We start from the raw sequence: 17,989 nt of genomic DNA on the forward strand, positions 1-17,989 counted from the left end.
AAATCAAATATGATTTGTAAGAGGGGTTCATGTGAAAAATAATAAATAAATAAACAGTTCACACAGCTCCATATTCGAGCCCAGTGGCACCCCTGAGCTCTCAGGCAGGAGCTAACATCCAGCGAGGGACATCTCAGTGGATACTGAGTGATGTGTGAAAGTTTTGAAGCTTTGTGTTCATTTCTATTATTTTCCTCATTTTGAATCATCTTTTGAAGATGTAATTATCTTTTTAAGATATGCAACTGGCCTCATAGAAAATGCAGCCAAAACCAGAGAATCAAATTAGTTTGGCAATTGTAAGCAAGCACAGATCCATCATTCCAGTTTTTTCCTCAAAAACAAGAAAATTAGATCAGTCATACTCATTTATTCCCCTCATGGGTGGTATGAAAACATTAATGTGTTGGGGGAAATTAGCAATAATCATAGGGCATTTTGTGTAATTCCAAACAATTAAGTGTAATTCAAAGTCAGCTGTGTCATAGACAGAAAGAGCCCTGCCTATTGTTGAAAGGGGAATGTTTTTGATAAATGGCATTTAAGATTTCAGCCTATAGTGCTGCCACGTAAACAGATGTAGTGTGTTGACAATAGCAGCTGAGAGAGAGAGAGCGAGAGAGACAGAGACAGAGAGAGAGAGAGAGCGAGAGAGACAGAGACAGAGAGAGAGAGAGAGAGAGAGAGAGAGAGAGAGAGAGAGAGAGACAGAGGATGAGGAGAAAAACACGATTTATATATAAACCTGAAAATCAACAACTAGTGCCGAGCAAGGAGTGTAGTTGGATACGGAGTGTATTTGGATAAATGAAGAAAAAAAAAACCCTCTACAAATGTGTGACACAAACTTTTAATGAAGAGTTATCCAACTTATAAAGTATGGCCAAGTGTTTTCAGGAAACTATATATTTGATTAATGATACTTTGCTTAAAAAGGCAGAGGGTAAAAAGAAGTTTCAAAGAGCAGGAACAAAACATACCTCCATTAATTTACATTATAATTTCAGAGCCTCGATACACAGGTCAGCATTATGCAACAGGCTCAAAGCTCAATAACAATAACAACAACAACAACATGGCACACAGCTGCGTGTAATGGTTTAGCTATTGACTTACTGTAAAAATGTATTTAAAAGCATTACTGATCGGCAAAATATCATTTACTCCAGAATTACTACCATCCAGCATGGCCATTTTTATTTTACATGGTCATCTTTCAGCATCATGGGTCTACTCCACATGAAAATTCTACTTTAACAGGTGAATTTGATGAAAAGACATGGAGTTGTTAATCGCATTTAAATAGTAATTAATCGTCATGATCTTGACAGTTGTTCATTAGGGATTTTCATCTTTCAAATGATGATTTTTAATCACAATATTATTCAACAAAAACTACAATATAATTCCAAAAACGTAACACGCATCCCACTTTTCTTCTAAAATCAAGGGTATAAATGGGAGTTTTTATCCTCTAAGCTTCAGCAGCAGGCTCCATTCTTCTGGGAAGGCTCTACACTACATCTGGACCACAAATGTCACTCCAACTCATCCCAAAGGTATTGGATAGTGGGTACTAGGGGGAGGTGAGGCTGTTCCAGAATGTACCATTTCATTACATGCTTTTCGGTGGAGATTATAAAAGCTGTTTGTGCACAGCTGAGCACTTGTGTCCTTAAAGCATGTACCTTGAAGTGGCTGAATTCACTAATAACAAGAGGTGTAAACAAACTTTTAGGTATGGCATACTGAAGAGAACACTTTTTCTGTGGACTTCCTGTGTGTTCAACTGATCAGAGCAATCCCTTGGTACTGACCTGTCAAAGCTCAACAGTGCACAAATCTGCTATGCAGGCAAAAACACAGCAAAAGCAGATCATAGAAAATGGACACACATCAGCGGCAGTCCACCCATGGGACATCATGTAGTAAGCTAGTGCTGAACACACTCCACAAAGGAGCTCTTGCATGCAGGCCTTCATGTAGCCCTCCCTGGCTTTTACTTACATTTGTGTTCAAGGACACCATCGTGCAGAGTTACAATATCACAGCTGGAGCATAAATCACAAGTAATCCAGCAGACAAGGCACTCTGTGTTCAGAGAAAGCCCAGCATTTGTAACTGCCACAGTGCCGTAATGGATTTCATCAGTTGGGGAAAAAAGCGAGAAGCAACAGCAGTGTAGGATCTAACAGGGAGAAATGATAACTGTGCATTCACAATCAGTGAAAATGTCCAAGTTATTATCAGTAGGGCTGAGACAGTTCATTGGAAACAGATAAAAAGTGATGTATTTTAATGGTAATATCATAAAAAGTCATCCATTTTTCATTATTACTCACTGCCGTTTTTCTCTGCTTTGGGCTTTGGTTCAAAGCCTTTATCCAAAGAGACACCAGTTAAATCATAAATAGTGGAGATGCAGTAATGGCATGCGATGCGATCTGTCGTCTGTATATTTAGGGCCAGATTTACTAACGCTATCAGCGCATGTTAAAACGGTTAGCACATGCGCTTCCAGCAGCATGATCCACGACTGGCTGTTGACAGTTTCTGTGCCAAGTGATGGGCTGTTATTAGTTTTGCTCAAGCTGAGAAACGTGTGACAGACAACACTGTTCAAGTATGTCATCTCCCAGTTATCTTACAGTGTAAACAGTTTGTAGCATAGCATAGATGCCACAGCGCGACCTAACAAAACTGAATTTCACACTTCACTATGTGCATGCATTCCTGCTCCTCCCGGCACAAGCGCTCATACAATTCTCAATCATGCCGGCTTGTCCAGCCGCTACCCTCATAAACTGTTCTTATTCAAGGACATACAAGGGCTGCGATGTGCCTCAAGAGGAAGCAGTTTGTTTCAGTCACTGTGCGTCACTGTTTAAAGAGATGATGAAGATTTATCCATCTGTCGTCCCTCTACTTCATCTATAGTAGTATTCCTTCACGCTACCGGGTCTTCATGTTGATATCATTCCAAAAGGGCCAGCCACAAACAGAGTCTGCTCTAATCACCAGTCGTGATTCCACATAATATAATCTTTTACAAGTCGTGGCATCTGTCCCTGCTGGCCATAAAACCTGAAGAGAAATAATTATGGCTCATCAAAGAGCTCAACTGCACAGGGCAAGTTGCTGTAGAGTTTTTTTTTGTACCAGTATACTACACCTATGAGATATACATGCAGCCAAAGAAGAGAGAGTTAGCGTGTCGTTTCTCCATCCACACAGAGTCTTTTGGAATATATTTCATGAGTGAGTTTTCCTCCCCTTCAAGCCTCTTTTCCGTCCTCCTGTTTTGCTTCTCATGCATGGCAGCTAGCACGCGCAGCTTCAGCGCTTTGGCCAGATTTCAGGAGGAAGAGATCCAGAGGGCAGACATTAGAATTTTATATCACTTCAAGACAGAAGAGAGAGAGAGAGAGAGAGAGAGAGAGAGAGAGAACACAAGCCTTTTCTGACAGTGGGAGCGGTCTCAGAGCGAGTGATGGGATGCGTTTCTGCGTCTCACCTGAGAGGCATGCTTAAATCAGCAGCCGTGATACGGTAATTCCACTGCTCATATTTCATAACATGGATGACAGCTTTATGTTTACCAGATTGGCCATAAGCATTACGGAGACAGGCAAAAAAAAAAAAAAAAAAAACAGGCAAGAACACAAAGAACAAAGAAGCAGGAACATCATGCATGCTAGTCGATTCCCCGCACTTGAGCAGGAGCCTTGGCCTAGAAGAACCTGAGAGAAAATATATAAAACGTATCTATGGCTAAAGTAAGAAAACAGAGTGGCTGCATTTCTCCTCCACAGCATGGGGAAATGAGCAGACACCAGACTGGGCAGCGAAATGAGTTTATTCACAACTGCATCGTGCTCAATTGCTAATCCACTGTGCACTCTGGTCCACTGACTACAGTGTATCGCTAACACCTGCGATATTAATAATACAGCGAGCCGCCAATTCCTTTCAGATGGCTATCCTTCCTGCTGAAGGCTTGTTAAATATTCATTGACAATTATTCCACAGTGACTGAAGGCTAAGTGCTCAGAAAGAGAGAGAGAGAGAGAGAGAGAGAGAGAGAGAGAGCGATGCAGAGAGACAGACAGAGAAAGAGAGAGAGAGAGAGAGAGAGAGGGAGAGAGAGAGACAAACAGACAGACAGAGAGAGCTATGCAGACATTGATGTTCTCTTCTCTTGACTGCAGTCGGCAGATACCAATCGCGCTCATGCAAGAGAAACCAATAACTGATAACTGCCTTCCAAAGTGCCAAGGTCCTTCCGCTATTAGCCAATGAACAAATATGTCAATGACCTGTCCCACCAACTGTGCCACAAGCTGTAAAATGGCTGCAAGTACACTCAAAAACAGGAGCATGGACCAAAACAAATCTGAACATATGAAACAACTATATGTTTCATATACAAATAGGCACTGCATGTCAAAAATTGTCAATTGTCATTTTTTTATATGATCATTTTTACTTCTCAAGAAACTAAGAAAACATACCTAGCTGCAAATGTTTTATAAACACAGGTTTGGTTTAAATAATAAAGCTGATTTCTGCTCTGGCAGAAAGATCACTATGAAGCTGACAGAAATAGAACTCTGCTGTTTTGGCACAAGATTCAAGTACAAAAAATACTTTTACTGACTAACTGATACTACACTGAAACAACATTAAAACGTTTAGTGATAATTTCCATTCAGTATATATATGAATAAACTGAGCTGTCCAATAAAGAACACTCAGTATTAACAAAAATGTCTTTGCTGCTTGTACAATAAAGCAAATTAAAGGCAGTTTATGAATAAATCAGTGATTCGGGGCTGTTTTTTGTCTTCGCATCTGTTTACACCTTTGTAAAACGTTGAACAGGTTCTAGCGACAAATGATTCTTTAAGAAAAACAATCCCAGTAGCAGATCATAAGATCACACTGACTGAGAGCAATGTGGATTGAAATTTTTTAGCTTCCTCAGAATGAAAAAGACACATACAGAAGAAAATAGGAGTCAAGCTATAAAAGAACAAAATAAATGACTGCTGTAAGGTTGTTTGAGGCTTATTGTGCCAGATGAAGTGGTTTTAACATTGTGTTTGGTAACAAGTAATGTGTAGTTCCATCAAAAATCTGAGTTTAGTCTAGAAAGTCATAATTCGTAGCGCTAGTCAGTGCTAGTCTGAGGGTTTTTCCAGTTCATATTGAGTTTAAGCGTAGCATACGTAAGCATGTTTCCCCTTGATTTAAAATACAAGTAATCCTACATCTCTGTATATTCTTTTGGTTTTATTTTTGTTATAAATGCAAAGCCAACTAATTAGCCAGGAAACAAAAGAAAAATTTCACAAGTTCAATGTTTTATATAGAAACCCTTATTTAAAAAACAACATAAAATAAATAAATAAATAATTTGTATTGGATAATAGATTTATTCGATTAGATAGATTTTCATTTCTAACTGAGCATTAGATGTTTCAGACATTACGGTTGCTATTCCCTGGCCATTTTCTTTATTTGTTTAAACCAGTATTGTAAGATTACATCAGTATTTTTGCCTGTTATGGACTAGAGACTTGTTAGCAGACTCTGCAGCATTATAGCATGACATACTCTGGCTTGAATTTTTACTTGAAGCCCAAAAATCAAGACCTTGTACACTTTGTTTGCTTGCTAGTTTGTTTGTTTAGACTTCAAACACAGTAGCAGATAGATCATATATAATTTAAAATCGCATATCAGAAATGTGGATTAAAAAGAACCACTGGTATTCTAAAGAAGTACTTACATATAGTGAGTAATATTCCACAGCAACGGAAAAGCACACCCCAATAATACTACACCTCAATATCACAGCATGCTTATCAGATTAGTCTTTATCATATTGTGACTAAAGTCATTAAACATTTGCAGGCATGGCATGCAGACAATCCACTAACCACAAAGGAAATCAAAGTAATAGTTTCTTATTGCGTTGTGCCTTTTCACAAAGGATCTCTGATTCAAATAATTACTGCCTAAAGTGCATCTTGCTGCTTTATTTGGAGGCAAGTCAGATAATATTTGATCTGATTGAAAAGTGTCAGAGGCAGAATGTGAATGAAAAACAATAAAATCTGGTTTATTTTCCAGACTTTTGTTGGTGCAATATCTGGCCAAAGGACAAAGAATGTAAACAACAGAAAGACATTTTTAAAAAGCAGTCACGAGAGAGCAGGTTTTCATTCCGATTTGAGGCAGCGCCTGTGCATCCTTCATGAAAACAGAATAACAGTGTTCTAGTTCATCTCTACATGAACTTTAGATTTGGCCAGAAATTAAGTAGACAGAGAAAAACGAGGAGATAAAAGACAGTCAGAAACAATTCACATCACATCACATATGTGAACGAAACAAAGGAAGATGTTTATGAGAAGCAGATTTCACATCCTCTCTTTAATGTTCCGCAGTCCATTTCGCACCCACTAACAATATTAATTTCAAAACACGGTGCTCATACATCTAATTTAGAAAAAAAAAAAATATGAGTTAAACCCTGCCTGCATATTAATTCATATCATTTGTGTGATTAAATATTTGAAACTGTCTGCAAAAACTAGGCACTATTAACTTTTTCATAAAACATTCATTTCAATTGTCAAAGTGCCGTCGGCAAAAAACACTTAGAGAGGTATGTCAATTTTAACTCACTTTATAAATTACAGCTGGAGTGCCTTTGCATGCTAATACACGCAGAGAGAACTAGAATAAATTACTACTTATTTGGATCCTTGATTGTATTTCATTTTTCACTTAGGGCCCAATAAACATTTTTCAGAGGATGTAGATGAATGTGATGGCTGTCAGAATTAAGCAAAACTAGTGTTGAACAAGTTCTCTTGACTTCAAGAGGGATTTGCACATTAAAACTGGTACATTTGCAATCAGCAAAGGAGACAAGACGCAATCTAGGTCCAGTTAAAAAACATTTGGATTTGAGCGCTTAGTGTTTTAGTATTGATTTCACAGCTTTGCTAAAACTTACAATGTCATATGTCAGTATGTGTCCACAGTTTCCCTTTTTTCTATGTGGAATGCTAAAATCTACATTGTGTAGAAACTTGCAAACTCCTGACCCAGTCTGAACCCCCATAACCATCTAAATCATAGCATGTCAAACTTATAACTCCTCAAAACTGCACCTAAATATGCATCGAAGTCTAAAAAAGTCCAATCAGAATTCTCAAAGTTAGCACTAATATTAGATTTAGAGCAAACTTGACCATGAAGCGAGGTGAACCTAAGCGTCTACGCATAAATTGGGGCGCAGAGGTGCCAGCGCACTCCTCTCCCCAGACTTTAAGTGCCACCTCGTGTAATTTCATTTTCACCAGCAATAACCCCAGGTCACTTTTTAAGCATGGTGACTTTGATATACCTAAGACTTCTCCATATGCATGGTGGGCCTGTGTGTTGTGGCACGGCTGCTGTTAACATATGCCAGCAAGCAGAATGGGGGTGGCTGAGGTGCGCGTGAAGCCCCCCGCCACCTCCTCCCACCGTGCTGCACTCAGCCAGAGAGAGGGGTGAAATGGCGGCCCTGGGGCAGACAAGCTGTCTCCAAGCAGCCTCTGATAAGGGCCCTGCCTGCCTTTTACATATATACATATGACAGTGGCAGAATATGCCACAGACACCTGGCAGGGACCAGGCTCAGGACACAGATACGCAGAACGCTCTAAGCCATGCAGGAGGTCCCCAACACAGCTGATAAACCCACAGGACAGGGTTGCATCTGGAACTGCTTGGACAAATATGTAGGGAGTAAATGTTGGAGTGTCGTGGCTAGGTTATTTACCTGGGGCAATTCTGACAAGCTGGTTGGAGGATTAGTTGGGCCAGCGTAAAATAACATGCTCTAATCGGGGGTGATGACTTAGAGACAGCTAGGAATGTTTGGAAAGGTGTCCACCCCTAAGTATTTAAGCGTAGAAGGGACTGTAGCACATTCCATTGAGCAATGCCACTGCTCTCCATTTTATCTGACCCAGAATCTAAAATAAATTACTGTTTACATTAACATGTACTAAGGAGTTTTTCTCACATTTTACCATAACATACTGGGACTACACTCATTTTGTGCATGTACAAAATAGAAGATGCCAATTATTATGACAAATTGTACAAACCTTACTGTAGCTAAACCAAACATCCCAGTCCTGAGCAGCATCAACAACGGATGACAAAAACTCTATGTTCCTATTGATTGTGCTCATCATGTCACATTGTAGCAACAATAAAATTCACCATTAATTTACTAAACACAAAATCACAATGGCTAATTATGAGCCATAAACTATACCAGGTGTAAATGCTAGCTTGTTTAAATTACATGAAATGAACTAAGTTACTCCAACATGAATTATGAACCTGACTCCTGCTTGATTAAACATGAACACAAACAGTCAGGTCCCACTGGCTTCCACCTTTAGATCACATTGGTTTTCAGGATTGGACATGGTGAGGCTTTCCCCACACCACACATACACATACACACACACACACACACACACACACAGACACAAGAGGACTCCCCAGAGCTCTGCCACATCACCCACTGCCATATTCAGGACGTTATCCCTGTACATATGTAGGCCACCACACAGCCTCATCCTCTCGGCCTGTGCTCAGATATATCTTGACATTTAGCTGGAAAGGGTCTCTATATGCCGCAAAGAGTGTATTACCAAGGCAATATGAAAGAAAGAGTCTAAGGATTGCACAAATTCTACAATAATGTGGTCACTGACACTCTACAAAGCTGTTTATTACGATCTATATTTCTTTTCTTTTGTATTGGTCTCCCTTCCTCTTTTTCCTTCAGTTTGTTTAACTTCAAAAAGCATCATTCACATAGAGAACATTAATGGACACACCAGTAAAAATATTAATAAACAACAATATTGGCAGAGCAGCAATACGGATTTATTCAGTTGTAATATGCTACTGATGCTCATTACAGTAACATCCTCTCTCTCTCTCTCTCTCTCTCTCTCTCTCTCATTTCCCCCTACAGTTTAATTAGAAGAGAATAACTAAAGCAGACAGGGTTCCCTCAGGATTATCATTTGACCAGCATCCAGCCATGCTGAGACTTTACGGCCTCCCAGAAAATAATTCAGACAGCACAGCAGCTACACCAAAATGTGGGCGAGAGCATATGTTTGGAGCAATAATAACAAAGCGTTATGACTGTCAGGAGAGACGCGCCCTGCTTTGCACACACCTTAATGGTGTTCTGGGGAAAGGCTTGGTGTCTGGGCAGCGTAGTATATTACTTCTTTGACAGCGAGCATTGCTCATCGGTGTGCCGTTTTTAACCAAAGCAAATTAATGACCGCGAGCAGCACCTGTTGTAGTGTGGCATTAGAAATTAATGGCGACGGGGACTCGTCATTGAAAAGACCGCCTTGACAGCAGTTTCTAAATATTGTTTAGTCGGAGAAATGTGGACCTGAACAAGCACTAAGAATTCCCTATACCTCCATCAACGTGGCTCAATGGGCCATAAGGTGGTTTGAGACAGGCACTTAAGCAGAAGTTTCCTGTAGAGGATTCTCATCAACAATTGACCTGCGTGTGCATATGCAAACCTACAATATGCTACATTAATATGGGGGAACTTATGGAGTCTGACCTTGCTGTAACGCACTATAAATGCATTAGTAGGAGCATGCAGATATCGCTGGCTGACAGCTAAAGACTCCCTGAAATGAGAAAAAATATGTGAAGTGTGATTCTTTACAACACATTGGATTCAGTAAATGAGGTAGAGAGCATCCAACATTTTTCAGTTTTAAATTTTTCCCAGAATGTTCACTTATATCATTTAAAATGATTTAATGCAAAACATTATTATATTTACATGACCAATCTTTAATCTCTCTTTGTTTAGAATGAGTTTAACAAGATTCATTTGTTACTGTACATTCAAGACTTACATGTAATTGAGCTGTGATCTGATCGGCTGCCATGTATTGTGTCTCCTTTAAGAAGCAGTCCAGGCAGAAACGCACATTATAACTTCACCATTAATGAATGAGGTTAAATAGATATACGCCAAAACAGCAGATATATATAAATGAGACCGCTGTCCTGGCATCTGTCTGTAGGTTAGTGTCTGTATAATGAACTGTATGAGGAAATGTTTTGAAACTTGAACATTCATAATTACAAGACTTGTTGAAAAAAACTTTTTTGTGGGTCATTTGTCTTTTTCATCTGAAGCTGGACTGCCGTGAGTCTTCGGCATGGAAGCCATGCTGAGGTCAGTGTTGTGAAGCTGACCTTTCCTGTGGTTTCCACATTAACAATGGCCTTGAACTTGACCCCAGCTCCCACCTCCCACCCTGCACATATTTACCCAACCCCTGTCCTGTAAGCAGCCCTGCTGCCCCCTCCACACAGCAAAGAGTGGAGATTTGTGACTCCTTGGGTGACCTTCCCCCCACTCCTCCGGCCTGCCTCTAATTAGGCGATGCATCTGATCATCATTAACAGCTCCAAGATAATGAATCACTTGCTCCTATCTCTCTGTTAATTCGCTGTAACCAAGCGGCTAATGGCTGTCAACGCTGACTGATCACACTGATTGTGGTGACTTCTAATTGCAACAAAACAATTTAAAAGCAGCCCGGTTATTTATGTGGCCCACGGAAAGTGAAAAAGCAAGGAAGAATGGGAGAGCTGCTTGCAAGTGGAAGATGAGTGGAAAGAAATGAGATGAGAGGGAAAAGGAACTCTGTGGAAGTCTGTGGATGAAGCGGGGGAGATTATGGAGGAGAGGTAAAGTAGAGATTGCACCCAAGAGCAGCTCAGTCTCCCTGGGGAAATCCAGCCGAGGGGATGCTGGATGCTGTTCACTCTGCTGCCGCACCCTTTGCACAAAACACAGCCCTGGAGATCTGCTCTCACTCCCCCTGACTGCACGCAGGCCTCCACACAAACACACTATCTAATTGGAGTGCAATTACCCAATCACAATAGACAATTAAACAAAGAGAAATTGGTACCCAGAATGACTACCTCTGCAATTACACATTAAGTGTAAGGTATAAATTGAGTTTCGCACATGGCCTGCAAAGGATAATTGTGTGTTTGTGTAGATGTGTGTGTATGTGTGTGGGTGTGCGAATGCTGGCAAAAGCTATCAAATTATTCATGCAACCACACAGGCGTTAGCGCTCATTTATGAACAGGAATTCCATATTCACATCATGCATATCACAGGCATGTCTCCCCCTTCTTCTTCTTCTGGAGTGCCTAACTGGTGAGTTTTTTTTCTTTAGCCCTTTCCTATGCTAATGGGCAGCCCTCCCCTGCCCAGCCTGGCCCCTGTGTTTGTTTATTTTGCTGAGCGAGCAGAGGATAGCCGCGGGCTAGCCGAGCGGAGAGGACTGGGGAGCGGGGGAGTGGTGGTGATGTGTGGAGTGAGGAGAGAAGAGCCAGGGAGAGATATAATAGAGGAAATAGCAGGGCTGTACCATGGGGCTGGCGTGGGGACCAGGGTCCTCGGGATCCTCAGGGTCTGTGGCTTTTTCACTGGCCAGGATGTGGACTTTGATGATGTCTAGCGTGCGCAGCATCCAGCTGTGCTGCCGGCGGATTTGCCTCTGCAGCTCTTGCCACTGGTGTGCAATCATCTGGAGCATATCCTGGAGTCCTGCATGTTACACACACATTATCACATTATACCCAATTTCACGAATGCTTCTGTTCCATCTCACATATTTGGATCTTTCCATGCATGGAACTTTATGGCTGACATGGCACTCTCTTCTTTGAGAGAGTAAAAACGCCTCACTGCATTGTGACACAGTATTCAAAAGGTTCACTTCAAATGAATATATTTTTTTACATTTTGGAATTAAGTTAAACTAATAAAGTAGACACTCATAATGAAAGATTTTTTTCAAACATCCAAAAACGCTTGCTGTACTGTTTTAATTGTCAGTGTTTCAATACTGTGTTCATAGTCTTTAACGCAAGCTTTAAGTTTGGCTGGAAACAAAAGGGCTAAATTATTGCACACTAAAAATTATACAATAAGGATTCGTTGCCAGTGTATTTTTTCCACTGGTTAAGACTTCACAAGTTGGACTGAAGGCCTAATGCATAAGACTGACAATTAACATAATTAGGAACTGATAATGGCATCAGCAAGTCTTGTATTCATTCCAAATGGGTGTGGCCAATTTTGTGAGAAACAACATCACTCTAGGCATTCTGGAAGCTCTAGATATGTCACTGAATGTGATTACAAGCTTTAGTCTAACCAGGCTGCTAAAAGACTCACTGTAAAATCATGATATCGTCGCTGTTCAAATAAAAACATATCTCAAAAAATAGCAACTTTACAGAGAAAAACCTTCTTAATTTTCAATGGAAATCAATGTAAAAAGATTTGATCCCAAGTTATTGTGGAGCATTTTTATTGGTCCAATCCTCATGAAATTTTCACACAGTGTGAAGAGCTCCTGTCTTCAAATGTAGTAATAAACTAAATATCCACAAAATGGAGATACATGTTTGTATGTTAATCTATGTCCATTTCAAGCTTCTGGTCTTAAATAGTTTTAATCAGTTCTACACAGTTCATTCTGCATTCCAACATGCAACATACTTTCTGTAGAAAAGAAACATAACAGTATAAAACTGGTAAACGTTATGTGTTTATACATTTAAATGTTCGGCGCTAATGCACACAGCTACCCTATATTATCCAGTGTGTACAAGCTCTGCTCAGCAGAACACAGGTCCAGCCAGTCAGCCTAACATCCCCCCCACACGTCTCCCACCAGTGGTCTTTAACGAGCCTTTAATGTGCTGTGGTTCCTCCATTCATCATGCCCCACATTTAACCATCACCCCTACACATATCACAACCCCCCCCATCTCTACCACAGCAACTACAACCACATCACCACTAATAACACTCCTAGCATTAGTTTAATCACTACTATCAGTATCTCCGTCATATTAAGAGTGGTGTGATGTGGTATAAAAATGCTAGTTGGATATTTTAATGCCATGATGTATTTTAATGTCTTTTTATAGAGAGGCTAATCAGTAGCAAATATAAAGGTTCTGATTTCCATGCCACTCGATAGCTACACACATTAAAATGCTGGAGATGAATAATAACAAATTACACATGTACTTGAACATACTTACTTACATGCACTTAAAGGGCCCATATAACGTGGGACAAAAATCTGTGTTCTTTACCAAAACGTTACACTATTTAAAATTTTGTACATTTCATAACATAAACTATGATGCAAAATCAAAATCACCATCATGGTTGTGATGTTATCAATATGCTGATTATAATGAGGAAAGTTAGAACTTGGCTCCTTGACCTGATGCTCTTCTTCTCCCACATGCTTTTTTTTTTTTTTGCTAGACACATGCTTATGTCATTATGTCGCTATACTTTTACCTGATGTTTTCAGGCAACTCTAACCCCCTCTAGAGAGTGCTGAATTAATCTCTGTGCACAGCAAGTCATTTCTATGCCGCAGTTTGCGTTCCCTAAATCCTGCTGCTCGTAATTAAAAGTGTGGGGTGAAGAGAGGCATGGGAGGGGCTGGAGTGTGTCCCTGTGCCTAGTGCATGACGAGCTTTGTCTATCGAGCGGGGCACAGCACTGCCACTCGCACCTGCCGAGTGATCAGATCTGCTGAGTTGCTAGGAAACCAGGTATTAGTGGCCAGGACGGAGAGTCGGGAGGAGATTTACTTATAATTGCACCGTCCAATATATACACTGAGAGGATGCTCCAAGCTAAAGGAGATTAGATGTAGAGGCGTTTGTGTGTGCGTGTGTTTACAGATTGGTATGAGGCAGTTTCTTTGGTGTGCTATGATGGGTGCAGTAAGAGAAGTCCTGCTCCAGGGGGCCATCTGCATATTTAATGGTGGCCGGCTTAACCAGCAGAGAGGAGAGGACTAGCCAACAGGGAGGTCAGCTTAGTGGATTTGTACATTTACTGAGCGCTCAGCAAGACGCTTCAGGTAAATAATCAAAGAGAGTAAGAGTGAGAGAGTGAGTGAGAGAGAGAGAGAGAGAGAGAGAGAGAGATAGCATGAAGGAGAGGGATATGAAGTAAAAGACAGTGAGATAGTAGTAAATTACAGGACTGAACTGACTATTTGATTCTTGAAATGTTTTAAAGTTTTATCTGTTTATTTCAGTGAAGCTTTGGCAACACCAAAAGTAAACACAGTCATGCCAATAAAGCTTATTGAGTTGGGCTAAATTTAGGAGGAGAGAGAAAGAGAGAGATATGGAGGCAGAATGAGACGTACACAGAAAGTATACAGACAAAGCGAGAGAAAAGAAAGATGGGATAGAGAGGAAAAGAAGAAACAGATAGAAAGTAAGAAAAACTGAAAGAACAGAGTGAGAGAGAAAGTAAGAGAGCATGAAAGAGAGAGTGAGAGAGAGGGTGTGTGTGTGTGAGCATGTGTGAGAGAGTAAGAGAGAGAGAGACAGAATGAGGGAGAGTATATGGTAGATGGCCTATGACTCTGGCTCTGTCCCTGCTGTTCTTAATTCCAGCTCTCTTCATATAGAGTGCTGCAGCATCCTACTTTATCCCACAACTCAATTCTGTCTACCGAATGGTGCTCTGCTTCGAATAGATGTGGAAAGACGTGTGTGTGTGTGTGGTGGTGCTGTGAAGCAGTTACTTGAAGATTTATAAATTCTGAAGGTCAGTATGTTAATATAAACATTAATAATAAATGTGCGGCTTGCCGGCGCACTACCTGATTTGTGGGAGGTGATGAGTTCCAGCAGCTGCCTCCCCTCCTCCAGCACACTGTCTTTCAGGGCACTGTGACTGTCCACGTTCAGCTTGAAGCTCTGTGCGCACACACACACGCAGAGAGAAACACACACGTACACACAGCATGACACCTCTATGCAGAGAAATAACCTCATACTCAGTTTATCTCTCACACATTCTCATGCACTCTCTCTCTAGAGCTCTCTAATGCTTTCACACTCCTCTCTGTCTCCACACACACATAACATAATATGGAATTTCTCTTTATCTTTCTTTGCTTTTAAACTGGCCATATCTTATGTTTTTCATGCATTATAGCTTTCCCTGGGGTTCACAACTTTCATTTGTGTGTTTTCAGTAACAAAAAGAGTTATAATTCATTTTAACTCAACTGTTTTCCAGCCTCTCTTTATCTCTCAGACCTAAAAAGATTGTTTTCAGTACTATGCTTTTAAGATCAATACATGTAAACAAAGTCTGTTCTGATTGGCTACATGTTGCATTTCATGCAAAAAGCAGTCAAGGCTGAAACACTCCTTATAAGAGTAACAAGGGTATAAGGGTAGGGCAAATTTTTAAATTTCAACCTCTGAAGCACCGGCCAGACTTCAGTCTCTCACACTCACATAGCGGCTCCAGAGAAGTAGAATGGAGATTACACATTTTGTCGTAGTTTCTGAATAATATATATTTCCTGAATAATTTATAGCAGTTATTAAATAATAAGGTTAAATATTACTATTATTTAATACAACAGCAGCACGAAGCTAAACATGCTTACATGCCACATAAAACTTTAAAACTTCAAAGAAGTGAGGACATTTCAGTCTGTGATATTGGCATTTTAACTCGTATATTCCCCCATACAGTTGCTTACAGAGTATCTCTCCACCACCAGCGCTGTCTCAATTCATTCACACTCTTGAAACAAATGCTCATAAGTCACATTAGGGGCCTTTGTGCGAACGCTGAAAATGCACATAATCTCCTGACACACTGCCTTCACACAACCTCTAAAGATCCTTCACACACTCGCGGACCTCAAACACACATTATTCATGGAGCGCCGCTCCTCTGTGGATTGGAGCCCACTGTTCTCCCTTCTTGCCATATTTGTCTGAGTCAATCCCGCTATCTGTGCCTGTGCTGAATTATTAACAAATGACAGACGTCCCTCTAATTCATCATCCCCCGGCATAAACTAATATTCAAATGATGTTATAAAACTGAAGCCATTTTCTCCCACAGATGTGCCCTCCAGAAAATGACCTCGGGAGCCCACTCTATTCGGCAAGGGAGAAACTGTTCTCTCTCTCTCTCTCTCTCTCTCTCTCTCTCTCTGTGTCTTTCTAAAGAGTGATACAATGGGGTACCGTTCTCCCTGGCTCAAAGGATCCGTCAGACAGGCGTCCCGTAACTCTCAGGCGTGTGTGTGTGTGCGCGTGCGTCCCCCTAGCGTCTGCCCATTTACTCTGATGTCTCTATTTCAACTATTATACTCCTTTTTCTACCCCTCTCCATTTTCCCCGAACCCTCCAAACAGCCTTGCTCGCCCCCACGCTCCCTGCTCCCTCACTCTCTCTCCATGGGTGCCGCTGCCGCAGTGCAAAACTTTCATGTTGATTGGTTTTGATAATACCCAACGCGCTCTCGAGCGGAGGGCTCTCCAGTTGCTAAGTGTAATCAAAGTGTAAAGAGCATTATCCCAGCTCCTGCAGGAGGGTGGGGGAGAGGCATGCGCGTTTGAAGATGTGCTGGAAGGGGTAGTAGGGATGGAGGGGGGTGTGGGGGGTAACGCTCTCCCATGGGGGGGCCCACAGTGAGGCGCCTAGGGCCATCTTCCCCTTCCATTCTCATCTCTTCACATCTCCCCTGGCCCTGTTTCACACCATTACCAACCGGTCTGATCTGACTGGCCCCGTCGAGAGAGCCATGAGCGGCCATCTAAACCTTTCTCAGTCTCTCTCTCTCTCTTCCCCTGGTTGCCCACCTGCCAGTGAGTCTTTAGAGTGCCTGTCTTGCTCATTCTGTCACTCTGACAGTATGCATGTTCCCCACTTCCTTCCTGCTTCCATTCCTGCATTGTGGTCTGTCCATAGATTACTGCTCGCTAACTGCCTGGCAGTGAGTTTATGAATGTTTCTGTCTGTATGTGTGTCTATGTATCTGGGTCTATCTGACAAATGCCAGACTAATAGGAGTAATATGCTAGACAAGCAAGGCAATAAATATGGACAAATAAAATCCAGTCAGCCTCCACAATAATTACATTATCAATTTATCGTACAATATAAGAACATTTCCTCAACAATTTTGGTTGACCTCAATAATGCCCATTTTGTTTAGTGGCATATTTGTTTTCATAAAAATCAATGTTTACAAAATGCTAGCCAGTCGTGCTGTTTCGTTCTCTGGTTGTTCTCTGAGGCTGTTATGTTGATTAGTTTAAAAATGATCTTATTTTATTAATCTTTTATTTATTTAGGATTTACTTTATTTTCCAATTACATGTTTAATAACTATGATTTTGCTAAAGTTAATTGCTCTTTAAAACGGTGTAAATGCATTATTATCATATTATAATATCATTATGTCAGTGGCATAAAATGGCTCTAAAATGACAATAATATCATTTATCTCAATTATTTCTCGGATATATATATCAACCACAACAAATGGGTATAGTGACAGGCCTAGTCATTTCACTTCAAATAATAAAAAGAATGAAAGGAAAATGCAAATATATTTCTTTATATATTGCAATAAAAGGTTTCAATAGGTTTGTTATACATATTTTTAATATTTCAGTATATACAATTTACAGCATCTGTCACTGACTGACGGTCATTACAGGGCGCTGCCATCAGTTCATTGCACTCAATTTTACATTTTATTTTTTAAAATTGACAAAGCCAAGAGGTTTTGTTTGATGGTGATATCATGTTGTTTTCAGTTCTTGGAACATTTTCTGTGGCTTTTTTATTGTTCATATAGATATCAGAATTATATTGTATGGACCAGAATATATATTCATTCATTCATTCATTCATTCATTCATTATCTGTAACCACTTATCCAGTTCAGGGTCGCGGTGGGTCCAGAGCCTACCTGGAATCATTGGGCACAAGGCGGGAATACACCCTGGAGGGGGCGCCA

General features: G+C 40.7%; 1 protein-coding gene across 1 annotated transcript in view; it reads right to left on the minus strand.

Moving 5' to 3' along the window:
* Nucleotides 1–17,989, minus strand: part of akap6 (A kinase (PRKA) anchor protein 6) — a 113,119-nt gene that overhangs the window by 54,285 nt on the left and 40,845 nt on the right. The window contains exons 6-7 of the mRNA XM_066669601.1: nt 14,814–14,910; nt 11,526–11,704 (exon numbers count right to left, since the gene is read on the minus strand). Of these exons, the coding sequence (XP_066525698.1) occupies nt 11,526–11,704; nt 14,814–14,910 (276 nt within the window). The remainder of the gene's footprint in view (nt 1–11,525; nt 11,705–14,813; nt 14,911–17,989) is intronic.

The sequence above is a fragment of the Hoplias malabaricus genome, chromosome 1 (genome assembly GCF_029633855.1).
Source record: "Hoplias malabaricus isolate fHopMal1 chromosome 1, fHopMal1.hap1, whole genome shotgun sequence".
Classification (NCBI taxonomy): Eukaryota; Metazoa; Chordata; class Actinopteri; order Characiformes; family Erythrinidae; genus Hoplias; species Hoplias malabaricus.